The 21596-nt window shown below is 60.8% G+C and overlaps 1 protein-coding gene across 1 annotated transcript in view; it reads left to right on the top strand.

Moving 5' to 3' along the window:
• LOC120393548 (mucin-5AC-like) overlaps positions 1-21596 on the top strand; it is a 353632-nt gene that overhangs the window by 199819 nt on the left and 132217 nt on the right. Inside the window, exons 16-18 of the mRNA XM_039518169.1 lie at positions 476-589; positions 16284-16397; positions 16980-17042. Of these exons, the coding sequence (XP_039374103.1) occupies positions 476-589; positions 16284-16397; positions 16980-17042 (291 nt within the window). The remainder of the gene's footprint in view (positions 1-475; positions 590-16283; positions 16398-16979; positions 17043-21596) is intronic.

Genomic DNA, 21596 nt, shown 5'->3' with positions numbered 1-21596 from the left:
ACCACCTGAAAACCCTCTCCCTCTCCTGAGTCTCTTCCCCAAGCCTTTGTTCAGCTTCCCGGGCAGAGGTGTCACCTGGCCTCTAACCCCTTCCTGGGTTCTCACTTACAGACTCAGGTATCCTCCCCCACGGCCAGTCTCCCATCCCGCAATGCAGACCGTCCTCCCAACACCCCCCACTCAGCACTCACAGGCCACAGTAAGAACAGTCCCAGTTCATCCCGCCAGCCAGGGGCTGTATCTACACTCAGGGTCTCGCTGGGCCGATCCTCCCCGTTCTGGGATCCCGGTGGCGCTGAGCCGGCCCAAATCCCTGGGTCCCATCCTCTCCCCAGGGACGCCGGCTCAGCCTGGGGAAGAGCCGCCATTGCCGACTAGGAGAAGGGGTCCGTCTATAACTCACCACAGACACCAGGGCTCCAGCTTTCTCACCCCTGTGCCCTACCCCTGTCAGACGCTGGTTCTATTCCCACAGGGGGAACCGACCCGACTCCGTCAGAAACAGCACCGACTTCCCCCTACTCAGGCAGCGCAGGGCCAGATACCGAGTCTAAGGGCAGTGAATCGCCATCAACCACCCCAAAAACAGGTATGTGCTGCCCAAGGAGCCGCCCCCAGGGGGAGCCACGAAGGCTGCCTGGGTGGGACCGGGGGTAGATCCCCACAGCGAATGCCCCATCTGAACACCCCCGGACTCATTTCATATCGGGGGGGTCACTGGACAGATGCCAGATTGGCTTGGTGGGCACAGGGCCTGGGAGAGCTTCCCCCCAATGCACAGCCCCACCCTGTGGGCCCCACAGACTGGGGAGACGCAGGGAGCTACAGCTGCCGATATCGCACCAAGTGGGACTCGCCCATCTGGTCGAAGCCCAGTGACCCCATGGAGCTGGTGGTAGCACGTGAGGGGCCTGGCTCCACGTCGCCGTTCCCAGCCCCACCCAGAGCCAGACCCTCAGATGGTCTTGGCCCCAATGGGATGCTCAGAGCCAAGCTCTACCCTGAACCCTGGGCCCAGCAGAGGGGACGCCCAGATGGGGAGCATGGACGGAGTCACTGGGGGGTTCCCCGGCCAGGGGGGAGCAGCAGCCCCTGGATTTTCAGTTCCGATGGCTGGGTGCTCGGTTTCGTCCCTCCCCCATCCCAGCTCGTTCTCATCCCACAGAAGGAACCACGTCAGCTGGGCCCAAGCAGCTGAATCCCACCACGACGGAGCCAGATGGAAAAGGTGAGCGGGAGAAATGGAACAATTCACACCCCAGGGAACAGGGTTCCCGGCTCAGACGCCCACGGGGCCATTCGGGCCGTTTGGCGGGAGATGGTCCCTGCAGAGAGAATTGATGGGTTTAGTTCTGCTAGATAGAGGGCGATGGACAGATCCATGGGGACGGACGGTCACGGGTCGGTGGGAATGTGGGTCCATGGGAACGTAGGGCGGTGGACAGATGGGAGCACGTCTGGTGAGGGATAGAAAGACGGACTAAGACCTTGTCTACGTGAAAACGGGACCCAAAATGATGAACCCTGTGTGATTCCAGGCTAGGGTGACCAGACTGCAAGTGTGAAAAATCAGGACAGGGGAGTGGTGGGTAATAGAAGCCCATATAAAAAAAAGCCCCAAATATCGGGACTGTCCCTATAAAATTGGGACATCTGCTCACCCTATTCCCAACCCCCACCGGTGATCTCAGAGCGAGTCTGGGCTGTCGGTATTAGAGCCCCTGGTTTGATACAGCCCTGGCTCTTAGACAAGCTCCCCTGTAGCTCTACAGACACAGGGACGTTCCTCCTCCCAAATAGGAACAGCCGCACCCAGACCTGCTCCGCAGTGACTCCAGGTGTGAATGGCACCTGGCTGGAGCAGGGACCGTCTCTGTGTCGTGTGTCCGTACAGCTCCGAGCACACAGGGGAGCTGGCCCAGGACAGGGGTTCCTAGTAATTAATACTAGTCAGTGATGATTTTGGTTCCGGTTTCCGTGGGGCCAGGCAGGGGCTGTATCTGCGCTCAGGGTCTCGCTGGGCTGCTCCTCCCCATTCTGGGATCCCGGGGGTGCTAAGCCGACCCGAATGCCTGGGTCCCATCCTCTCCCCAGGGACGCCGGCTCAGCCCGGGGGAAGAGCCACCATTGCTGGTTGTGGGGAGGAAAGTTCCCTGTATAACGAACCATAGATGCCCGGGCTCCAGCTTTCTCAGCCCCGCTCTTGACACACGGCGGTTCTATTCCCGCAGGGGGAAATGACCTGACTCAGCCGGGAACGACACCGGCTTCCACCCGCCCAGGCACCACAAGGCCAGGTACCGGGGCTGGCGGGGGGGAATCACCATCAAACCAGCCCTGGAAACAGCCCCACTCTGGGGACCCCGCAAATCGGGATGTTGTTCTGCCCACAGGCACCACAAAGCCACCCGTGTGGGGCACGGCTTGGTGCGTATCCCCGTGGGAGAACAGCGCCGGGAATAACGACCCCGTGTATCGCATCTGTCAGCCTGAGTTTACAGCCAGCCTAGGGAAATGGCTCAGAAGCAGGGCTCCCCCTTCGCTGGGGTGCTGCCCAGTGGGGCATTAACCCTGGAACCTCTCAGTCCAGATAGAGGTGGTGTGAACTCTTGAACCCACCGATCCAGAGTGACATGCTGTTGACTCTGGCACCTAATGATGACCGTTGCGATGACATCACGGTTACGTCTTCCGCTGCTGAGCATTTCAGCAGGGCATGGCTCTCCCAATGACCTCAAAGCACCCTCCCCAGCAGGAAGGCCCCTCGCACTGCCATCCTCCCATCCATATGATTCCTACGCAGAAGGGAGCTGAAGCTGCTGAGAAATTCCCAGGACAGGGGCAGGACCCAAGTCTGGGGGTGCTGTAGGATCTGGGCCCAGCTGGTTTCACAGGGTACACGGGGACTGAGGTACATCCCCCCACACACCCTGCCCCCACCCAAGTACAACCCTCTCCCATTGGGAGTGAACCGCCGACCACTATTACCCAGAATCCCCTCTGTTCCTGCCCCTCCCACTAGCCCCATAGACTGTTCTGCTGTGGGTCCCTGGGCCCTCAAGGGGGAGGGGCTGGGGCAGCAAGTACGGCCTGGTGCTGCTTCCCAGGGCGATCAGAACTGAAGCTGAGCATCCCCTCATCGCTGCAGGGGCAGGGGCATGTGAAAGGGGGGAAGCAGGCACAGGAACCCCCCGAATCAGTGGGGCCGGAGCACAGAACTCCTCCGGGGAGCAGAGCCAGCTCCTCTGCCTGGGGGTCACACAAAGTGCCCCCCCAAACGCGGCCACATTTTTATTCTCTGCGCCAATAGGACGCTCAGAGCCAGGCTCTGCCCTGAGTCCTCGGGCACAGCTAAGGGGACGCCCGGCTGGGGGGCAGGGACAGAATCACTGGTGGGTTCCCCAGCAAGGGGACAGCAGCAGCTGCTGGAGGCTCCAGGCCAAGGGAGGGGGGATCCCTGCCCCCAGGGGAGCTGCAGAGCAGGGGCCTGTCCCCGGGGGATCCTGTCCCGGCCTCCCCTGCTCTGGGGGTGCAGAGAGGAGTCCGGCCCAGGGGCTGCCCAGCCGGCCCTGCCCCCAGCCTGTGACTGCCTTCCAGGGCCCGCTGTGTGACGCCCACCTGGGCTGGGGGCTGTCGGGTTACAAAGCAGTGGGAGCTGCACACGTTGGCTGCTCAGAAGCAGCCTGGAAACACCAGCTGTGGGGAGACCCCCAAGGATTCCCGGGCAGCAGAAGTGGGGTGAGTTCGAGCCTGGGGTGGGATTTTTTGCCCCCCGTCCCAGCCCTGGGCTCCTCCCCCTACCCACCGCCCCTGCCACCCCAGCACTGGGCTTCCCCTTTTCCCCCCTCCAGTTCCCTCACCCACCCCACTGCCGCCCCAGCCCTGGGCTCCCCCCTTCCTTCACACCAGTGCCCCCACACACACCCCCTGCCACCCCAGCCCTGGGCTCTCCCACCCTCCACCTGCACCTTCCTTCCGCCACAGCCCTGGGTCACTGGTAACTCACTCCCAGGGTAGGTCATTCAGCAGGCACAAAACACAGACAGGATTGGTTCCCATACTGAGCTTGAGCACTCGTGAATTTGAGCACAGCGAATGCCCCATCTGAACACCCCCCAGATTCATTTCATATGGGGGGGTCACTGCCCAGCCAGCCCCACCCCCAGCCTGTGACTGCCTTCCAGGGCTGCCTGTCTTATGCTCACCTCAGCTAGGGGCTGTCGGGTTACAGAGCAGCGGGAGCTGCACACGTTGGCTGTGGGGAGACCCCAGGGATTCCCGGGCAGGGGAAGTGGGGGGAGCTTGAGCCTGGGGTGGGATTTTTTGTGGTGGGGAAGGAAAGAAACCAGCGTGGGACAGCAGCCAGCAGCTCCTCCCCCGCCCCAGCGCTGCGGGTGGAAATGGCTGGTAGAGTTTGGAGGGAGGCTGCCCAGCGCCGGGGAGAGACACCAGCAGCCAGCGAGGTACCAACCAGCACCAGAAACGCAGGGACCCAGCGAGCGGGAGCCAGTAGAAAGGCACCCGGTGGCCGAGCTGTGTCATCGAATGCACCAGGCACAGAGCTCGCAGGGGGAAAGTCCCGTTGAGAAGGGGCAGAGATGGCAGGAACAGGGGGAGGCAGAGAGAGGAAAGACAGAGGCAGGAGGGTGTGGTGGAGTAGGGACTGTCTATGTGGGGGATGGGAGAGCAGGGAGGATTGGAGAGCAGGGAGGATTTTAGGTGAGACGCAGGTATGCAGACTATAACATGAGCTAGGCCTGGGGGAGGGGAGGTGACACCTCGGCCCAGGAGCTGGACAAAAGAAAAGGAGCTGAGTGGAGAGGGTGGGGTCAGTCTTCGGTTTTGGGACCAGGGTGGTGGGTTTGCAGGGGAACCTGTGCTCGAATCCAGACACTCTGAACCACCAGAGAGGCCAGAGTGAGGGGTCCTGGCTCTGAACACGAGCTCTGCTGTATCTGGTGTTCCTGTTGTCCAATAAACCTTCTGTTTTACTGGCTGGCTGAGAGTCACTGTGGGTCCCAGGAAGAGGGGTGCAGGGCCGGACTCCCCCACACTCCGTGACACACCGCCGTGGAGGTGTACAGCTGAATGAAAGGGGCGGAGGCAGGGGACTACAACCTGTTCAAAGAGGCCCTGCTCCGCGAGTTTGGGCTGACCCCGGAGATGTACCGGAAGAGGTTCCGGAGTCAACATAAGACCCGGGAGGTCACAAACCTACAACTGGTCAACCGGGTGCCGGGATACACCCGCAAGTGGACAGCTGGGGCCCAAACTAGAGAGGACCTGCTTGACTTATTCATACTGGAGCACCTGTATGTGCAGTGCCCGTCGGACCTGAAGCTGTGGTGAATGAACCAGAAGCCGGAGAACACGCAGCATGCCGGCCAGCTGGCCGACCAATACATGGACAGTCAGACAGGGGATGGCAGGGAGAAGTCTCGAAGGAGCAGGCCTGCCTCAACGCAGAGAGAAAGTCACCATGGGACCTCACCGCGGGGGCCTATGGAGAACCCACACCAAAGGGGAACATCCAGCGCCAGGTCCATCCGACCCACTCGAGGGGAACCACGAGACATGGGCTGCTTTTACTGTGGCCAACGAGGCCACATACGGGCCCAGTGCCCCAAGCTCAGGGACCGACCGAGCAGACCCAACCCACAGAGGTTTGACTGGGTAAAGACCCAATTGGATGAGGGGCAGCATTCCCAGGAAAGGCAGTGTTCCACCTGGGAAGGAGGGAGGAGGGCCCCAGGTCAGCTCCTCTGGGGGGCTGGATGCTCCGGACCCAGGGTTTTTGGTCTACAGGGTGGGCACGGGGCTACCCCTCCAGAACCAGTGCCTTTTTTCCCTGGAGGTGGATGGGAGGAAGGTCACTGGGTACTGGGACATGGGCGCAGAGGTGACGCTGGCCCGACCCGAGGTGGTGGCCCCAGATCGGATGGTGCCTGATACCTACCTAACCCTGATGGGCGTGAGTGGGACCCCATTCAAGGTGCCTGTGGCGAGGGTGCACCTGAAGTGGGGGGTCAAGGAGGACCCCAAGGACGTGGGGGTACACCCACATTTGCCCACAGAGGTGTTAATGGGGGGGAACCTCGAGGCCTGACCAGGCAATGACCGGGGCGCCCTGGTCGTGACCCGTAGTCAGAGTCGGCGCAGGGCACTGTGCCCTGACAACGGGGAAGGTACTCTGCCCGAGGCGCAGGACCCTGACCTGGCGGGGAGGGAACGCCCAGGGACACGGCCCGGAGAGGCTGCGGCCTCAGTCCCAGCCGGTGAGAGAGAGCAGGTCCCCATCCCTGTCCCAGTGGCTGAGTTCCAGGCCGAGGTGCAGAAAGATCCCTCCTTGCAGAAGCCCAGGGACAGGGCTAACTTCAGTGCAGTACAGACCATGAGGAGAGGTTGCAAGGAGAGGTTCCTGTGGGAGAAGGGGTTCCTGTACCGAGAATGGGCTCCCCCCGGGGAGGTGGAGTCATGGGGGATCAGGAGGCAGCTGGTGGTTCCCCAGAAGTTTCGACACAAGCTGCTGTACCTGGCCCATGACATCCCCCTCGCAGGGCACCAGGGAATCTGGCGCACCAGGCAGAGGCTGCTACAGAACTTTTACTGGCCTGGGGTCTTTACCCATGTCCGACAGTACTGCCAATCCTGTGACCCCTGCCAGCGGGTGGGGAAGACCCGGGACAAGGGGAAAGCAGCTTTGAGGCCTTTGCCCATCATAGAAGAACCTTTCCAGAAGGTGGCCATGGACATGGTGGGACCTCTCAGCAAGGCGACCCGGTCAGGGAAGAAACACATCCTGGTGGTGGTAGATTTCGCCACTCGCTACCCCGAGGCAGTGGCCTTGTCCTCTACCGAAGCAGACACCGTGGCGGATGCGCTGCTGACCATTTTCAGCCGGGTGGGGTTCCCCAAGGAAGTCTTAACGGACCAGGGGTCCAACTTCATGTCGAACCTGCTCCAGTCCCTGTGGAGGAAATGTGGGGTCCGACCCAGCTGGGCCTCAGCGTATCACCCCCAGACCAACGGGCTGGTGGAGAGGTTCAACGGGACGCTAAAGATGATGCTGAAAACATTTATGCACCAGCACCCACAGGACTGGGACAAGTATTTACCTCACCTGCTGTTTGCGTACCGGGAGGTACCCCAGGAGTCAACTGGGTTCTCACCTTTCAAACTGTTGTATGGAAGGCGGGTAAGGGGGCCCCTGGACCTGATGAGAGACGAATGGGAGGGGAATGCCACTCCCGATGGCGAGTCAGTGGTGGAGTATGTCCTGACCTTCCAGGAAAGACTTGCCGAGCTCATGGGCCTGGCCAGGCAGAATCTGGCCCGAGCCCAGAGGAAGCAGAAGGTCTGGTACAACCGCACGGCACGGGCCCGTGCCTTTGCCACCGGGGATCAAGTGATGGTTCTCATCCCCGTGAGGAAAAACAAACTCAGGGCCAACCTGGGAAGGGCCTTTCAAGGTTGTCCAGCAACTGAATGAGGTAAACTATGTGGTGGAGCTGTCGAACCGGGCGCACCACCGCCGGGTATACCATGTGAATATGATGAAGCCATACTATGACCGGGGGAATATGGTGCTTGCCGTGTGTGGGCATTGGGAGGAGCCGGGGGATGACCCTTTAGTGGATCTATTCCCAGGGACAAAGGCTGGTTCCCCCCTGGAGGCGATTCCCCTCTCTGATCAGCTGGCTCTGGCCCAGCAGGCTGAGATCAGAGGGGTGCTGCATCTGTACCGACAGCTGTTTTCCAATCAACCTGGGCGCACTAATTTGACTGTCCACCGGGTGGAGACTGGGTCACATTCCCCTATAAGATGCTCCCCTTTTCGGGTCACCGGGAAAACTGCCCAGGACTTAGAAAGAGAGGTCAGGGACAAGCCGGCCTTGGGGGTGATCCAGCCGTCCGCCAGCCCCTGGGCCTCCCCAGTGGTGCTGGTCCCCAAGAAGGACGGGTCGATCCGGTTCTGTGTGGACTATCGAAAGCTCAATGCAATCACTGTATCGGATGCCTACCCCATGCCAAGGCCTGACGAGCTCCTGGACAAGCTGGGAGGTGCTCGGTACCTCACCACCATGGATCTTACCAAAGGCTACTGGCAAGTGCCGCAGGACGCAGATGCCAGGCTGAAATCAGCCTTTATCACCCCTCTGGGGCTCTACGAGTTTCTAACCCTGCCCTTTGGCCTCAAGGGAGCGCTGGCCACCTTCCAGCGGCTGGTGGATCAGCTACTGAGGGGGATGGAGAGTTTTGCTGTGGCGTATATTGACGACGTCTGCGTCTTCAGCCAGGCCTGGGAGGACCACGTGTCCCAGGTTAGACGAGTGCTCGACTGACTCCGGGAGGCTGGGCTAACCGTAAAGGCTGAGAAGTGCAAGGTGGGGATGGCGGAAGTATCTTACCTGGGCCATCGGGTGGGGAGCGGCTGCCTAAAGCCAGAACCAGCCAAGGTGGAGGTGATCAGAGACTGGCCCGCTCCCCAGACCAAAAAGCAGGTCCAGGCCTTTATTGGGATGGTGGGGTACTATCGAAGGTTCGTGCCCCACTTTAGCGCCATAGCTGCCCCCATAACTGAGCTGTGCAAGAAGGGGAAGCCGGACAAGGTGGTCTGGACCGAGCAGTGCCAGCAGGCTCTCCAGGCACTGAAGGAGGCTCTGGTTAGTGGCCCAGTTCTGGCAAACCCAGACTCTGACAAGCCCTTTCTGGTGTTCACTGACGCCTCAGACACGGGCCTGGGGGCAGTGTTGATGCAGGAGAATGAAAAGGGGGAGAGACCCCATCATGTACCTGAGCAAGAAGTTGCTACCCCGGGAGCAGAACTATGCGGCCATCGAGAAGGAATTCCTGGCCATGGTGTGGGCCCTTAAGAAACTGGAGCCATATCTCCTTGGGCGCCACTTCACCGTGTACACCGACCACTCTCCCCTGACCTGGCTGCACCAGATGAAAGGAGCCAACGCCAGGCTTCTGAGGTGGAGCCTGCTCCTGCAGGACTATGACATGGACGTGGTCCACGTGAAGGGAAGTGCCAACCTGATAGCGGACGCGCTGTCCCGGAGACGGGGCCCTGAACTTCCCCGGGTCACTGGGCAAAGTGACCCCGCTCAGTTCAGGCTCGGAGGGGGGAGAGGTGCGGTGGAGTAGGGACTGTCTATGTGGGGGATGGGAGAGCAGGGAGGATTGGAGAGCAGGGAGGATTTTAGGTGAGACGCAGGTATGCAGACTGTTACATGAGCTAGGCCTGGGGGAGGGGACGTGACACTGAGTGGAGAGGGTGGGGTCAGTCTTCGGTTTTGGGACCGGGGTGGAGGGTTTGCAGGGGAACCTGTGCTGGAATCCAGACACCCTGAACCCCAAAGAGGCCAGAGTGAGGGATCCTGGCTCTAAACACGAGCTCTGCTGTATCCGGTGTTCCTGTTGTCCAATAAACCTTCTGTTTTACTGGCTGGCTGAGAGTCACTGTGGGTCCGAGGAAGAGGGGTGCAGGGCCTGACTCCCCCATACTCCGTGACAGAGGGGGAAAGTTACAGGAAGAACAGGGCAGTGAAACAGGAGGAAAAAAGATTTTCTAAGATACCTGAGCAATTGTTAGAAAACCTTCAGCTGCAGCAACAGGAAGAGAGAATTTGTCCGAGAGCCAAGGGACTCTAGAAAAAGCAGTGGAGGGACATTAGCTCAGTTGAGAAGCCGACCCATCACCTGGAGAAATCGCTGCAGGTACCTGAACTGGAGCTCAGAGCAGCAAACAGAGACGGCGCAAGGGGAGGGCTCAAGACACAACAAACTAGCCTAGGAACAGAGAAGCTGTGATGGGACCGTAGCGCGGTGGGTTCTGGCCTAGTGCCTTAGACGATCCAACTCCAGCTCCTGGGGCTCCATGAATGTAAACTGTTGCCCATGAAGTGGGTTTAATTCAGCCAATGGCAGTTACTGGTCAGGCAGCTCAGCAATAGTTCCCAGTGTGACCCTACCCAGCAGGTCCTGCTACACCAGCGAACTCTGATCCACTTGTGATCATTTCCCACTGAACTGATTTCTCCTTCCCCAGCAGATGGAGAGGAAACACTATTGGCCTCTAGGTCCGCTCGGCCTCTCCTTGCCCTGCCCCAGCCACCCCTCCCTTGGCTCCTGGCAGATGGATCCGCGCCATTGCCCTGCTGAGGGGTGGCGGACGGGGCCAGCTCTAGGTTTTTTGCAGCCCCAAGCAAAAAATTTGTTGGCTGCCCCCCATCCCACCCCTAGGCCCCTGCCCCTGTCCACACCCCCTGCCACCCCAGCGCTGGGCTTCCCATTGTCCCCCCTACCAGTGCCCTCCCCCACCCCACTGCTGCCCCAGCCCTGGGCTCCCCCCGTCCTTCCCACCAGTGCCCCCACACACACCTCCTGCCACCCCAGCCCTGGGCTCTCCCCCCCTCCACCTGCACCCTCCTTTCGCCGCAGCCCTGGGTCACTGGTAACTCACTCCCAGAGCGGGTCATTCAGCAGGCACAAAACACACACAGGATTGGTTCCCATGTGATTACAGAGCTGCACTAAAGTGGAACAATTTTCAGCTTGTGTGATTGGAGGAGATCTGGATGCATATTATAAGACTATGCTCCATAAATAAGGAAAAGTTGAGGTGCCTTTATTATTCTTTTGTTCCACTCTTTCTTTCTATGGGGAATTTGCCAATGCAATATCACTGTCTCCCTTTTAAACAAAAAAATAAAGAAATGGCAATGGCTGTTGAAAATAGCAATTCCAGTCCTAATAACCACTGGGAAGCATTTTTTGCTCAATTTTATCCTACTTTTTCTACAGCAAGTTACAGTGGATCAGTATATTTGATTTGGGAAAAATGAAGTAACAGCTTCCCAAACTGAGCTTGAGCACTCGTGAATTTTCAGGTGTTCAAATCTGGAAGGCAGGTGCTGGGTGTTGGAGAGGGGGGGAGCACGGCAGCATGTCTGCAGCAGCGTGTTTGGAGCTGCATGGAGCCAGAAACACTGGTCTGAGTGGCACGGTAAAAGGGCTGGGGGGTTGGAGAAGGGTTAGGGGTTCCGGGGGGGCAGTCAAGGGACAGGGAGCGGGGGTGGATGTGGCGGAGGTTTGGGGGCAGTCAGGGGACAGGCAGCGGTTGGATAAGCATGGGAATCCCAGGGATTTGTCAGGGGACAGGTAGGAGTGGGGTCCAGGGGAAGTTGGGGCAGGGGTCCCAGGAGGGGTGATCAGGGGACAGGAGCCAGGGGTTGGATGGGCTGGGGTTTCTGTGGGGGGCAGTCGAAGGGAGTAGATGGTGTCAGAGTGGGGCTACCCTCCCCGTGAGGTGTCCTGTTTTTTGAATGTTAAAATATGGTTGTGAAGGAGTAGGAAGCACAGACTGTCTGTGTGGGGGAGGGGAGAGCCAGAGGTTTAGGTGAGTGTCAGGAATTCAAACTGTGAGCTGAGCTTGGCCTGGGGGAGGGGAGGTGACACCTCTGGCCAGGGAGACAAAGGAAGGAGGCGGAGGAGAGAGGAGGGGCCGGAGAGGACTGGGGGACACAAGTGGGCTGGAGAAGAGAGAGGAGCAGGGAGACCGAGCTCTGATCCCCGGGGGGGGGCTGTGAGGCCCCCCAAGATGGACCGAACCGGGGGGATCTGGTTATCTGTGCCTGCAAGACCTGTGTTGGACTGTGTTCCTGTCGTCTAAATAAACCTTCTGCTTTACTGGATGGCTGAGAGTCCTGGTGAATCGTAGGGAGCACGGGGGTGAAGGCCCTGGGTCCCCCACACTCCGTGACAACTGGTGGCAGCGGTGGGATCGGCGGCACCCCGTGGACGGCGCTTCCTGCAGTAAGTGACTGGGGAGCAGGAAAACGAAGGGGCGATTCACTCCTGGGCGAGTGTGGCCAGAGAGCAGGACTTTGCAGTAACAGGGTCCCCCGGGGGATCACAGCGAGCGATCCCCGGGGCGGAGGAGTCTGCAGCTCGACCCTGGCAGAGAGGGGGTGACCTCAAAGACTGGCACACGAGGGGTCCCCCTGGAACCCGTGGGGAGCGGCGAGCACCCCGGCCTGCGAGTGGCCAGCAGGAAGATGTATTCCCAGAAGCACAAGTGGGAGCTGGTGGAGCTGTGCAAGCAGGGGGGGCTGCGCCATGGGAAGCTCACCAAGGCCCAGCTGATTGCCCGGCTGGAGGAGAGAGATCGCAGGAATGAACCGGTCCCTGTCTCTGAGGGAAGCAGCCGGGCAGATGCAGCGCAGGCACCAGTGTCTGTACCCGCTGGGAGTGGCCAGTCGGCGGATGAGGGCTCCTCGAGACCCCCCACCCCTAGGCCTAGGGGGAGGAGGAGCCCAGCTACGGAGGGCACCGTGACCCCCCCGGCCAGCAGGGGATCGTCCCGGCGACGCTCGGCCTCCGTGGAACTCAGGCGGCTGGAGTTGGAGAGAGAGATCAAACGGATGGAGATGGAGGAGCGTAAGGAGCTGAGGGCATATGAGGAAAGACAAAGCCAGCGTGAATACGAGGCGAGAGAGAAGGAGAAGCAACGTGAATTTGAGGACAGGGAGAAGCAACGTGAATTCGAAGCGAGAGAGAAGGAGGAGCAGCGCAGACATGAATTGGCCCTGGCCCAGCAGAACAACAGTAAGACCCCGGCTGCGGTGAGTGAGGGGGGGCCCAAGCCTACAAAGAGCTTCGATACGAACTTCCTGGCCCCGTGGAAGGAGGGGAAGGACATAGACACCTTCCTGACGGCCTTTGAGAACGCCTGTGAGCTGCACCAGGTTGACCCCGCAGACAGGATCCGGCGCCTCACCCCCTTACTGGACTCCACCGCCGTGGAGGTGTACAGCCGAATGAGAGGGGAGGAGGCGCGGGACTACAACCTGTTCAAAGAGGCCCTGCTCCGCGAGTTTGGGCTGACCCCGGAGATGTACCGGAAGAGGTTCCGGGGTCAACGTAAGACCCGGGAGGTCACATACCTGCAACTGGTCAACCGGGCGCAGGGGTACGCCCGCAAGTGGACGGCTGGGGCCCAAACCAGAGAGGACCTGCTTGACCTACTCGTACTGGAGCACCTGTATGCGCAGTGCCCGTCTGACCTGAAGCAGTGGCTGATGGACCGGAAGCCGGAGAACCCGCAGCATGCAGGCCGGCTGGCCGACCAATACATGGACAGTCGGGCGGGGGATGGCAGGGAGGAGTCTCGAAGGAGCAGATCTGCCTCAACGCCGAGAGAGAGTCACCATGGGACCTCCCAGCAGGAGCCGAGGAGGCCCCACCAAAGGGAAGCATCTGGCGTCAGGTCCAGCCGTCCCTCTCGAGGGGACCCACGAGACATGGGCTGCTATCAATGTGGCCAACCGGGCCACGTACGGGGCCAGTGCCCCAAGCTCCGGGACAAACTGAGCAGACCAACCCCACCGGGTCAACTTGGTAGAGACCCAGCCGGATGAGGGGCAGCGGTCGCACGAAAGGGGGTGGGCGCGTACCCCTGCAAAGGAGGGAGGGCCCAGTCGACCCCTCCGAGGGGCTGGATGCTCCCAGCCCTGAGTTTGGGGTTTACAGGGTGGGCACGGGACTACCCCTCCGGAGCGAGTGCCTTGTTCCCCTGGAGGTAGACGGGAAGGAGGTCACTGGGTACTGGGATACGGGCGCAGAGGTGACGCTGGCCCGGCCGCAGGTGGTGGGCTCAGATCGGATGGTGCCCAACACCTACCTGACCCTGAGGGTGTGATCGGGACCCCATTCAAGGTGCCTGTCAGGGTACACCTAAAGTGGGGACAAGGAGGGCCTCAAGGACGTGGGAGTGCACCCACATTTGCCCACGGAGGTGTTAATGGGGGGGGACCTCGAGGACTGGCCAAGTAACACCCAGGGTACCCTGTCCGTGAACCGTAGTCAGGGTCGACGCAGGGCTCTGCACCCTGACCCCGGGGAAAGTACTTTGGCCGAGACACCGGACCCTGACCCGGTAGGGAGGGAACGCCCAGGGACAGGGCTCAGAGAGGCTGTGGCCCCGGACCCAGCCGGTGAGAGAGGACAGATCCCCGCCCCTGCCCCAGCGGCTGAGTACCAGGCCGCGGTGCGGGGAGACCCCTCCTTGCGGAGGATAAGGGACCTGGCCAGCCTCGGGGGGGGACAGACCATGGGACGAGGTGGCCGGAAAAGGTTCCTGTGGGAGAAGGGGTTCCTGTACCGAGAATGGGCTCCCCCAGGGAAGATGGAGTCAGGGGGGATCAGGAGGCAGCTGGTGGTACCCCAGGAGTATTGCCGCCAGCTGCTGTGCCAGGCCCATGACATTCCCCCCTCTGGGCACCAGGGAGCCTGGCGTACCCAGCAGCGGCTGCTGCAGAACTATTACTGGCCTGGGGTCTTTGCCCATGTCCGGCAGCACTGCCGCTCCTGTGACGTCTGCCAGAGGGAGAGGAAGCCCGGGACAGGGGGGAGATGGCTGTAAGGCCCTCGCCCCGCCCTGAGGAGCCTGTCCAGAGGGGGGCCCGGGTCAGAGGGGGGGCTCTGAACCGAGAGAACCCGAATCACAGCCCCCCAGACTGGAACGTGGGGAGAAGGCCCCAGCCCAGGGTGCACCCCAGGGGTATTGGGGTGGGGAAAGGGCGCGGGCGGCATAAGGTTGTAGGGGGATCCGAACTTCCCCGGGTCACTGGCTGGAGTGACCCCGCTCAGTTCAGTCTCGGAGGGGGGAGAGGTGTGAAGGAGTAGGAAGCACAGACTGTCTGTGTGGGGGAGGGGAGAGCCAGAGGTTTAGGTGAGTGTCAGGAATTCAAACTGTGAGCTGAGCTTGGCCTGGGGGAGGGGAGAAGTCACCTCTGGCCAGGGGAGACAAAGGATGGAGGCGGAGGAGAAAGGAGGGGCCGGAGAGGACTGGGAGACACAAGTGGGCTGGAGAAGAGAGAGGAGCAGGGAGACCGAGCTCTGATCCCCGGGGGGGGGCTGTGAGGCCCCCCAAGATGGACCGAACCGGGGGGATCTGGTTATCTGTGCCTGCAAGACCTGTGTTGGACTGTGTTCCTGTCGTCTAAATAAACCTTCTGCTTTACTGGATGGCTGAGAGTCCTGGTGAATCGTAGGGAGCACGGGGGTGAAGGCCCTGGGTCCCCCACACTCCGTGCCAATGGTCTCCCTACCAATCACAGCACTCACAGCACGCTGTTGCATGAGGTCCCCCTCCTTCCTTTCCAATTGGTAGTGGCCAAGGGAATGCTGGGAAATGTAGTTCTTTCCCTTCTCCAGGGCTGGCTCTATAGGCAGGGAGATAAGCAAGGAACTACAGCTCCCAGAGCCCCCTGTTGGTTCTCAGCTCCCATGCTGGATCCCTGCCGCCCCTGCAAATGGGCTGCCCCAAGCAGGAGCTTGCTTTGCTGGTGCCTAGAGCCGCCCCTGATGAGATAGGAACAGCCGCGCCCAGATCTGCCCTGCAGTGACTCCAGGTGTGAATGGCACCTGGCTGGGGCAGGGACCGTCTCTGTGTCCTGTGACCGTACAGCTCCAAGCACACAGGGCAGCTGGCCCAGAACAGGGGCTCCTGGTAATTAATACGAGTCAGCAATTATTTTGGTGCCGGTTTCCGTAGAGCCAGTTTTCACGGAGTGTGGGGGAGTCAGGGCCCTGCACCCCCGGCTTCCTGTGATCACCAGGACTCTCAGCCAGCCAGTAAAGCTGAAGGTTTATTTAGGTGACAGGAACACAGTCCCAGACAGGTCTTGCAGGTACGGATGACAGGCTCCTCCCCAGTTAGGTCCATCTTGGGGTCCCAGGAGCACCACAGCCCCCTTGGGGGATCAGAGACCCGTCTGACCTTCCCTCCATTACACCAGCCACCACCTGAAAACCCTCTCCCTCTCCTGAGTCTCTTCCCCAAGCCTTTGTTCAGCTTCCCGGGCAGAGGTGTCACCTGGCCTCTAACCCCTTCCTGGGTTCTCACTTACAGGCTCAGGTATCCTCCCCCAAGGCCAGTCTCCCATCCCGCAATGCAGACCGTCCTCCCAACACCCCCCACTCAGCACTCACAGGCCACAGTAAGAACAGTCCCAGTTCGTCCCACCAGCCAGGGGCTGTATCTACACTCAGGGTCTCGCTGGGCCGATCCTCCCCGTTCTGGGATCCCGGGGGCGCTGAGCCGGCCCGAATCCCTGGGTCCCGTCCTCTCCCCAGGGACGCCGGCTCAGCCCGGGGAAGAGCCGCCATTGCCGACTAGCAGAAGGGGTCCATGTATAACTCAACACAGACACCAGGGCTCCAGCTTTCTCACCCCTGTGCCCTACCCCTGACAGATGCTGGTTCTATTCCCACAGGGGGAACCGACCCGACTCAGTCAGAAACAGCACCGACTTTCCCCTCCTCAGGCAGAGCAGGGCCAGCTACCGAGTCTAAGGGCAGTGAATCGCCATCAACCACCCCAAAAACAGGTATGTGCTGCCCAAGGAGCCGCCCCCAGGGGGAGCCTCGAAGGGCTGCCTGGGTGGGACCGGGGGCAGATCCCCACAGCGAATGCCCCATCTGAACACCCCCGGACTCATTTCATATGGGGGGGTCACTGGACAGATGCCAGATTGGCTTGGTGGGGACAGGGCCTGGGAGAGCTTCCCCCCAATGCACAGCCCCACCCTGTGGGCCCCACAGACTGGGGAGACGCAGGGAGCTACAGCTGCCGATATCGCACCAAGTGGGACCCGCCCATCTGGTCAAAGCCCAGTGACCCCATGGAGCTGGTGGTAGCAGGTGAGGGGCCTGGCTCCATGTCCCCATTCCCAGCCCCACCCAGAGCCAGACCCTCAGATGGTCTTGTCCCCAATGGGATGCTCAGAGCCAAGCCCTACCCTGAACCCTGGGCCCAGCAGAGGGGACGCCCAGATGAGGAGCATGGACGGAGTTACTGGGGGGTTCCCCGGCCAGGGGGGAGCAGCAGCCCCTGGATTTTCAGGGCCGATGGCTGGGTGCTCGGTTTCGTCCCTCCCTCATCCCAGCTGACGCACGTTCTCATCCCACAGAAGGAACCACCTCAGCTGGGCCCAAGCAGCTGAATCCCACCACGACGGAGCCAGATGGAAAAGGTGAGCAGGAGAAATGGAACAATTCACCCCCCGGGGAACAGGGTTCCCGGCTCAGACGCCCACGGGGCCATTCGGGCCGTTTGGCGGGAGGTGGTCCCTGCAGAGAGAATTGATGAGTTTAGTTCTGCTAGATAGAGGGCGATGGACAGATCCATGGGGACGTAGGGCGGTGGACAGATGGGAGCATGTCTGGTGAGGGATAGAAAGACGGACTAAGATCTTGTCTACGTGAAAACTGGACCCAAAATGATGAACCCCGTGTGGTTCCAGGCTAGGGTGACCAGACTGCAAGTGTGAAAAATCAGGACAGGGGAGTGGTGGGTAATAGAAGCCCATATAAAAAAAAGCCCGAAATATCGGGACTGTCCCTATAAAATCGGGACATCTGCTCACCCTATTCCCAAACCCCACCGGTGATCTCAGAGCGAGTCTGGGCTGTCGGTATTAGAGCCCCTGTTTTGATACAGCCCCGGCTCTTAGACAAGCTCCCCTGTAGCTCTACAGACACAGGGATGTTCCTCCTCCCAAATAGGAACAGCCGCACCCAGACCTGCTCCGCAGTGACTCCAGGTGTGAATGGCACCTGGCTGGGGCAGGGACCGTCTCTGTGTCGTGTGTCCGTACAGCTCCGAGCACACAGGGGAGCTGGCCCAGGACAGGGGCTCCTAGTAATTAATACTAGTCAGTGATGATTTTGGTTCCGGTTTCCGTGGGGCCAGGCAGGGGCTGTATCTGCGCTCAGGGTCTCGCTGGGCTGCTCCTCCCCATTCTGGGATCCCGGGGGTGCTGAGCCGACCCGAATGCCTGGGTCCCATCCTCTCCCCAGGGACGCTGGCTCAGCCCGGGGAAGAGCAACCATTGCTGGTTATGGGGAGGAAAGTTCCCTGTATAACGAACCATAGATGCCCGGGCTCCAGCTTTCTCAGCCCCGCTCTTGACACATGGCGGTTCTATTCCCACAGGCGGAAACGACCTGACTCAGCCGGGAACGACACCGGCTTCCACCCGCCCAGGCACCACAAGGCCAGGTACCAGGGCTGGCGGGGGAGGGAATCACCATCAAACCAGCCCTGGAAACAGCCCCAATGTGGGGACCCCACAAATCGGGATGTTGTTCTGCCCACAGGCACCACAAAGCCACCCGTGTGGGGCACGGCTTGGTGCGTATCTCCGTGGGAGAACAGCGCCACGAATAACGACCCCGTGTATCCCATCTGTCAGCCTGAGTTTACAGCCAGCCTGGGGAAATGGCTCAAAAGCAGGGCTCCCCCTTCGCTGGCGTGCTGCCCAGTGGGGCATTAACCCTGGAACCTCTCAGTCCAGATAGAGGTGGTGTGAACACTTGAACCCACCGATCCAGAGTGACATGCTGTTGACTCTGGCACCTAATGATGACTGTTGCGATGACAGCACGGTTACGTCTTCCGTTGCTGAGCATTTCAGCAGGGCATGGCTCTCCCAATGACCTCAAAGCGCCCTCCCCAGCAGGAAGGCCCCTTCCCACTGCTATCCTCCCACCCATATGATTCCTACGCAGAGGTGAGCTGAAGCTGCTGAGAAATTCCCAGGACAGGGGCAGGACCCAAGTCTGGGGGTGCTGCAGGATCCGGGCCCAGCTGGTTTCACAGGGTACATGGGGCCTGAGGTACATCCCCCCACACACCCTGCCCCCACCCAAGTACAGCCCTCTGCCATTGGGAGTGAACCGCCGACCACTATTACCCAGAATCCCCTCTGCTCCTGCCCCTCCCACTAGCCACATATACTGTTCTGCTGTGGGTCCCTGGGCCCTCAAGGGGGAGGGGCTGGGGCAGAAGTACTGAACCAGCCGCTCACGGCCTGGTGCTGCTTCCCAGGGCGATCAGAACTGAAGCTGAGCATCCCCATAATCGCCGCAGGGGCAGGGACATGTGAAAGGGGGGAAGCAGGCACAGGGCCCCCCCGAATCAGTGGCGCCGGAGCACAGAACTCCTCCGGGGAGCAGAGCCAGCTCCTCCGCCTGGGGGTCACACAAAGTGCTCCCCCAAAAGCGGCCACATTTTTATTCCTCTGCACGCCCCTGATCAGGGGTGTCTGCGCCAATGGGACGCTCAGAGCCAGGCTCTGCCCTGAGTCCTGGGCCCAGCTAAGGAGACGACCGGCTGGGGGGCAGGGACAGAATCACTGGTGGGTTCCCCAGCAAGGGGACAGCAGCAGATGCTGGAGGCTCCAGGCCAAGGGAGGGGGGATCCCTGCCCCCAGAGGAGCTGCAGAGCAGGGGCCTGTCCCAGGGGGATCCTGTCCGGGCCTTCCCTGCTCTGGGGGTGCACAGAGGAGTCGGGCCCAGGGGCTGCCCAGCTGGCCCTGCCCCCAGCCTGTGACTACCTTCCAGGGCTGGCTGTGTGATGCCCACCTGGGATGGGGGCTGTCGGGTTACAGAGCAGTGGGAGCTGCACACGTAGGCTGCTCAGAAGCAGCCTGGAAACACCAGCTGTGGGGAGACCCCCAAAGATTCCCGGGCAGCAGAAGTGGGGTGAGCTCGAGCCTGGGGTGGGATTTTTTGGCCCCCGTCCCAGCCCTGGGCTCCTCCCCCTACCCACACCCCCTGCCACCCCAGCACTGGGCTTCCCCTTTTCCCCCCTACCCACCCCACTGCCGCCCCAGCCCTGGGCTCCCCCTTTCCTTCCCACCAGTGCCCCCACACACACCTCCTGCCACCCCAGCCCTGGTCTCTCCCCCCCTCCACCTGCACCCTCCTTCTGCCACAGCCCTGGGTCACTGGTAACTCACTCCCAGGGCGGGTCATTCAGCAGGCAGAAAACACAGACAGGATTGGTTCCCATACTGAGCTTCAGCACTCGTGAATTTTGAGGTGTTCAAATCTGGAAGGCAGGTGCTGGGAGTTGGGGAGGGGGGGAGCACGGCAGCATCTATGCTGCAGCGTGTCTGGAGCTACAGGAAGCCAGACACGCTGGTCTGAGTGGCACGGTAAAAGGGCTGGGGGGTTGGAGAAGGGTTAGGGAGTTCTGGGGGGCAGTCAAGGGACAGGGAGCAAGAGGGTTGGATGGCGCGGAGGTTTTGGGGGGCAGTCAGGGGACAGGCAGCGGTTGGATAAGCATGGGAGTCCCAGGGATTTGTCAGTGGACAGGTAGGGAGTGGAGTCCTGGGGCGAAGTTGGGGGCAGGGGTCCCAGGAGGGGGTGATCAGGGGACAAGGACCAGCGGTGCTTAGATTAGGAGGTGGGATCCTGGGGGGCAGTTAGGGGCAGGGGTCCTGGGAGAGGGTGATCAGGAGACAGGGAGCCAGGGGGTTGGATGGGCTGGGGTTTCTTTGGAGGGCATTCGAAGGGAGTAGATGGAGGCAGGGTGGGGCTACCCTCCCTGTGGAGTGTCCTGTTTTTTGAATGTTAAAATATGGTCTCCCTACCATTCACAGCACTCACAGCACGCTGCTGCATGAGGTCCCTCTCCTTCCTTTCCAATTGGTAGTGGCCAAGGGAATGCTGGGAAATGTAGTTCTTACCCTGCTCCAGGGCTGGCTCTATAGGCAGGGAGCTAAGCAAGGAACTTCAGCTCCCAGAGCCCCCTGTTGGTTCTCAGCTCCCATGCTGGATCCCTGCCGCCCCTGCAAATGGGCTGCCCCAAGCAGGAGCTTGCTTTGCTGGTGCCTAGAGCCACCTCTGATGAGATAGGAACAGCCGCGCCCAGATCTGCTCTACAGTGACTCCAGGTGTGAATGGCACCTGGCTGGGGCAGGGACCGTCTCTGTGTCCTGTGTCCGTACAGCTCCGAGCACACAGGGCAGCTGGCCCAGAACAGGGGCTCCTGGTAATTAATACGAGTCAGCAATGATTTTGGTGCCGGTTTCTGTAGAGCCAGTTGTCACGGAGTGTGGGGGAGTCAGGGCCCTGCACCCCCGGCTTCCTGTGATCACCAGGACTCTCAGCCAGCCAGTAAAGCAGAAGGTTTATTTAGACGACAGGAACACAGTCCCAGACAGGTCTTGCAGGTACGGATGACAGGATCCTCCCCAGTTAGGTCCATCTTGGGGTCCCAGAAGCACCACAGCCCCCTTGGGGGGTCAGAGCCCTGTCTGACCTTCCCTCCATGACACCAGCCACCACCTGAAAACCCTCTCCCTCTCCAGGGTCTCCTCCCCCAGCCTTTGTTCAGCTTCCCGGGCAGAGGTGTCACCTGGCCTCTAACCCCTTCCTGGGTTCTCACTTACAGGCTCAGGTATCCTCCCCCAAGGCCAGGCTCCCATCCCGCAATGCAGACCGTCCTCCCAACACCCCCCACTCAGCACTCACAGGCCACAGTAAGAACAGTTCCAGTTCGTCCCACCAGCCAGGGGCTGTATCTACGCTCAGGGTCTCGCTTTGCCGATCCTCCCCGCTCTGGGATCCCGGGGGCGCTGAGCCGGCCCGAATCCCTGGGTCCCATCCTCTCCCCAGGGACGCCGGCTCAGCCCGGGGAAGAGCCGCCATTGCCAACTAGGAGAAGGGGTCCATGTATAACTCACCACAGACACCAGGGCTCCAGCTTTCTCACCCCTGTGCCCTACCCTGACAGACGT

This window comes from Mauremys reevesii, unplaced genomic scaffold, assembly GCF_016161935.1.
Source record: "Mauremys reevesii isolate NIE-2019 unplaced genomic scaffold, ASM1616193v1 Contig23, whole genome shotgun sequence".
Lineage (NCBI taxonomy): Eukaryota > Metazoa > Chordata > Testudines > Geoemydidae > Mauremys > Mauremys reevesii.
This window is presented reverse-complemented; position numbering and strand designations above follow the sequence as displayed.